General features: G+C 41.0%; 1 protein-coding gene across 1 annotated transcript in view; it reads right to left on the reverse strand.

The window, feature by feature from the left end:
- COPS3 (COP9 signalosome subunit 3) overlaps positions 1 to 3715 on the reverse strand; it is a 39204-nt gene that overhangs the window by 16778 nt on the left and 18711 nt on the right. The window contains exons 5-6 of the mRNA XM_017895564.1: positions 2723 to 2726; positions 1738 to 1945 (exon numbers count right to left, since the gene is read on the reverse strand). Coding sequence (XP_017751053.1) covers positions 1738 to 1945; positions 2723 to 2726 — 212 coding nt within the window. The remainder of the gene's footprint in view (positions 1 to 1737; positions 1946 to 2722; positions 2727 to 3715) is intronic.

The raw sequence follows: 3715 nt of genomic DNA on the forward strand, positions 1-3715 counted from the left end.
AAAAAAAAAAAAAAAAACATTTGTAGAGATGGGGTCTCACTATGCTGCTAAGGCTGGTCTTGAACTCCTGAGTTCAAGCAGCCCTCCCACTTCAGCATCCCAAAGTGCTGGGATTACTGGCATGAGCCACCATGCCTGGCCACTTTCTTGTCTTTTTATTTTTGAGGTGGAGTCTTGCTCTGTCACCCAGGCTGGAGTGCAGTGGCGTGATCTTGGCTCACTGCAACCTCCATCTCCTGGTCTAAGAGATTCTTTTGCCTCAGCATCCCGAGTAGCTGGGATTACAGGTGCCTGCTCCCACACCCAGCTAATTTTTGCATTTTTAGTAGACATTTTCACCATGTTGGCCAGATTGATCTTGAATTCCTGACCTCAGAAGATTTGCCTGCCTCGGCCTCCCAATGTGCTGGGATTATAGGTGTGAGCCACCGTGCCCAGCCTCTTGCTCTGCTTTTTTTTTTTTTTTTTTTTTGAGACGGAGTTTTGCTCTTGTTGCCTAGGCTGGAGTGCAATGGCGTGATCTTGGCTCACTGCAACCTCTGCCTCCTGGGTTCAAGCAATTCTCCTGCCTCAGCCTCCTGAGTAGCTAGGATTACAGGCATGCACCATCATGCCTGGCTAATTTTGTGTTTTTAGTAGAGATGGGGTTTCTCCACATTGATCAGGCTGGTCTCCAACTCCCAACCTCAGGTGATCCGCCCGCCTCGGCCTCCCAAAGTGCTGGGATTACAGGCATGAGACACCGCACCCTCCCCTTCTTACCTTTTTAACACACACATCATCTTGATATTTCAAGACCAGTTTGCTCATGAATTACTATATTTGGCTACAGCAATGATAATGCATCCAGTGGCTATGAAGTACATTTTTATAATTTTCTGAATGTGTAGTCTTAAAGAGAAGTCACCTTGAAGATTTGACCTGACTAGACACATGCTTTAATGACACCATTTCCGCCTACTGGCACCTTATGGTAGCCCTTCTCAGGTCCCCTCAACAGGGCACATCAACCACTCATTATGGTATGGTTCAGAGCTATGGATGTGTGTACATGTGTGTGTGTATTATGTATTAGAATTCCAACTAAACTGAGCTCTCTGAAGGTTTTAAATATCCTTTATTAATACATGCTATGAACTAAAAAGGAACGTATGAACATCTAACTAATTTACCTTAAGACAACGGGTTTATTAATCAATATTGCGTATCTCTTTTTCAAAGTCTGAGTAAAGCTCCAGAATAGTCTACCAAATTGTGTACTATGTTTCATTACATAGACACAGAAAGGGTGGGAGGGACTATTACTGTGTACTCCTTTATACCCTTTAGATTTTGAATCAAGAGAATGTTTCACTGAGTAAATAAAACTTAACAAAATACCACACATGGTTTTAGAATAAGACACATCCAAGATCATTCAGTTCAATTGCTTCCTTATATGCAAACGAAGCTATAAAGGTCAAGAGACGTCATAACTTATCCCAAATCAGATAAGGTATAAGTGCAAGCCTAGATTAGAACCCACCCACAAGTGCTCTTCTATGCACTGGCACTGCTCCTCAACTTAGGGAGTAGGTTACCACCATTTACCTGATGACAGAGAAGCAGTCTCTGAAAGGACCACCACCTGAAGCGGAAGCCCCGGGATCAGTCCACTCTAGCCACAAACCTATGGGATCACTTTTTTGATCACATGAGTTCAGAACAACCTCAGCTAATTTTCAGAGAGATGATTACCTGTTCATAAAAGTAGAGAGCTCTTTCAAAGTTCTTCAGCCCAGTATAGATCATTCCTCCATAATAATAGTAACATAAAAAGTGCTTTGCATCATAGGCTCCATTCTCTTTACAGATATCCATCATATCCACGTCAAGATATGGAAGGGCAGGCTTAAAGCATTTTGCTAGCAAACAAAGCTGTGAACAAATTGATATTAAATCATCACTTTAATTTTACTTAGGCAGGTATTAGCAGAAGAAGAAAATTCATAGATTCCAGAAATTTCCAAATAATGTAATTGTGTTTTACATTTTATTGACTAAAATGATCTAAATGTCAACACATTTCATGTATCTGCTATCTGAAAAGCTTAGGACCAGAAGTGTTTCAAATTTTGGAATATTTGCAGAATACATACCAGTTAAGCATCCCTAATCTGAAAACCTGAAATCCAATTGCTCCAATGAACACTGAGTGCCAAGTTGGCACTCTAAAGATTTCAGATTTTGGAGCATTTTGGATTTCAAATTTTCGGATTAGGACTAATCAACCTGTACTCCATTTTCTTAGCCATTCAGAATAAAATAGCATTACCTTTTTTTTTTTTAATGAGACGGAATCTTACTCTGTCACACATGCTGGAGTGAAGTGGCGCAATCTCGGCTCACTGCAACCTCTGCCTCCCAGGTTCAAGTGATTCTCCTGCCTCAGCCTCCTGAGTAGCTGGGATTACAGGCGTGCACCATCACACCCAGCTAATTTTTGTATTTTTAGTAGAGACAGGGTTTCACCACATTGGCCAGGCTGGTCTCGAACTCCTGACCTCAAGTGATCCATCCACCTTTGTCTCTGAATGTGCTAGGATTACAGGCGTGAGCCACCTCACCTGGTGGAGCATTTCTTTATAAAAAGCTAAACAGCTATCAGGCCAAGCATGCTATAGACGATTGAGAATAGAAAATTCTACAGACAAGACTCAGTTATCCCTTAACCTATCCCTACCCATCTAATTAGAAGGCAAAAGAGTGTGTCCTCTTTCTCTTTACTGAACTAGTGGAATGGAAAGAGACCAGCATGGTGTGATAAAAATAGAAGTGCTTCCTTTAATTAATCCTTTCCAGTGTTTTAATCCTTTAGGTAAATGTAGGAAATTGTGCAACTCAGGAAAGCAAGCCCTTAGAATAGTTATCTAGCTAATGGAGATGCAGTATAGACATGCATACGAACTCACTGAGCTATACACTTTAGTATTTTATTGTCTGTATGTTGTACCTCAATCACAATTTTTTTAAAACATTAAAAAAAGACACATCTTCATATGAAACTAGAACATGTGTTTGAAATAATCCACACACCATGTTACTCTTGAAGGAAACAATGTAAATACCCCATGCAGACTTGTGAAACCATGGCATACTCATATTATAGACTACTCTGTACCTGTAGAGTAACCACTACGGAATCATCTCCAAGATATGTTAAATACAAAAAGCAAGCCACAGAAGAGTCTGCATAGATTAAAATTTATGTAAAAAATGAGAAAATATATATTCATATTTGCTTTTATGTCCATAAAGTCTTTGGAAGGATACACAAGAAATTACTAACATAGTTTCCTTTGTAGAGAAGAAATAGATGGCTAGCAAACAGAATGGAAAGGAGACTTCATTATATACCTGCCCTCCTCACAAAATAAGATAAATAAATGAGGCCAGGCATAGTGGTTCACGCCTGTAATCCCAGCACTTTGGGAGGCTGAGGCAGGCGGATCACTTGAGGTCCGGAGTTCAAGACCAGCCTGGCCAACATGGTAAAACCCCATCTCTACTAAAAATACAAAAATTAGCCAGGTGTAGTGGTGCACGTCCATAATCCCAGCTACTCAGGAGGCTGAGGCAGAAGAATTGCTTGAACCTGGGAGGCAGAGGTTGCAGTGAGCCTAGATCATGCCACTGCACTCCAGCCTGGGCAACAGAGCAAGACTCCATCTCAAAA

This window comes from Rhinopithecus bieti, unplaced genomic scaffold (assembly GCF_001698545.2).
Source record: "Rhinopithecus bieti isolate Rb0 unplaced genomic scaffold, ASM169854v2 scaffold_26813, whole genome shotgun sequence".
NCBI classification, from domain to species: Eukaryota; Metazoa; Chordata; class Mammalia; order Primates; family Cercopithecidae; genus Rhinopithecus; species Rhinopithecus bieti.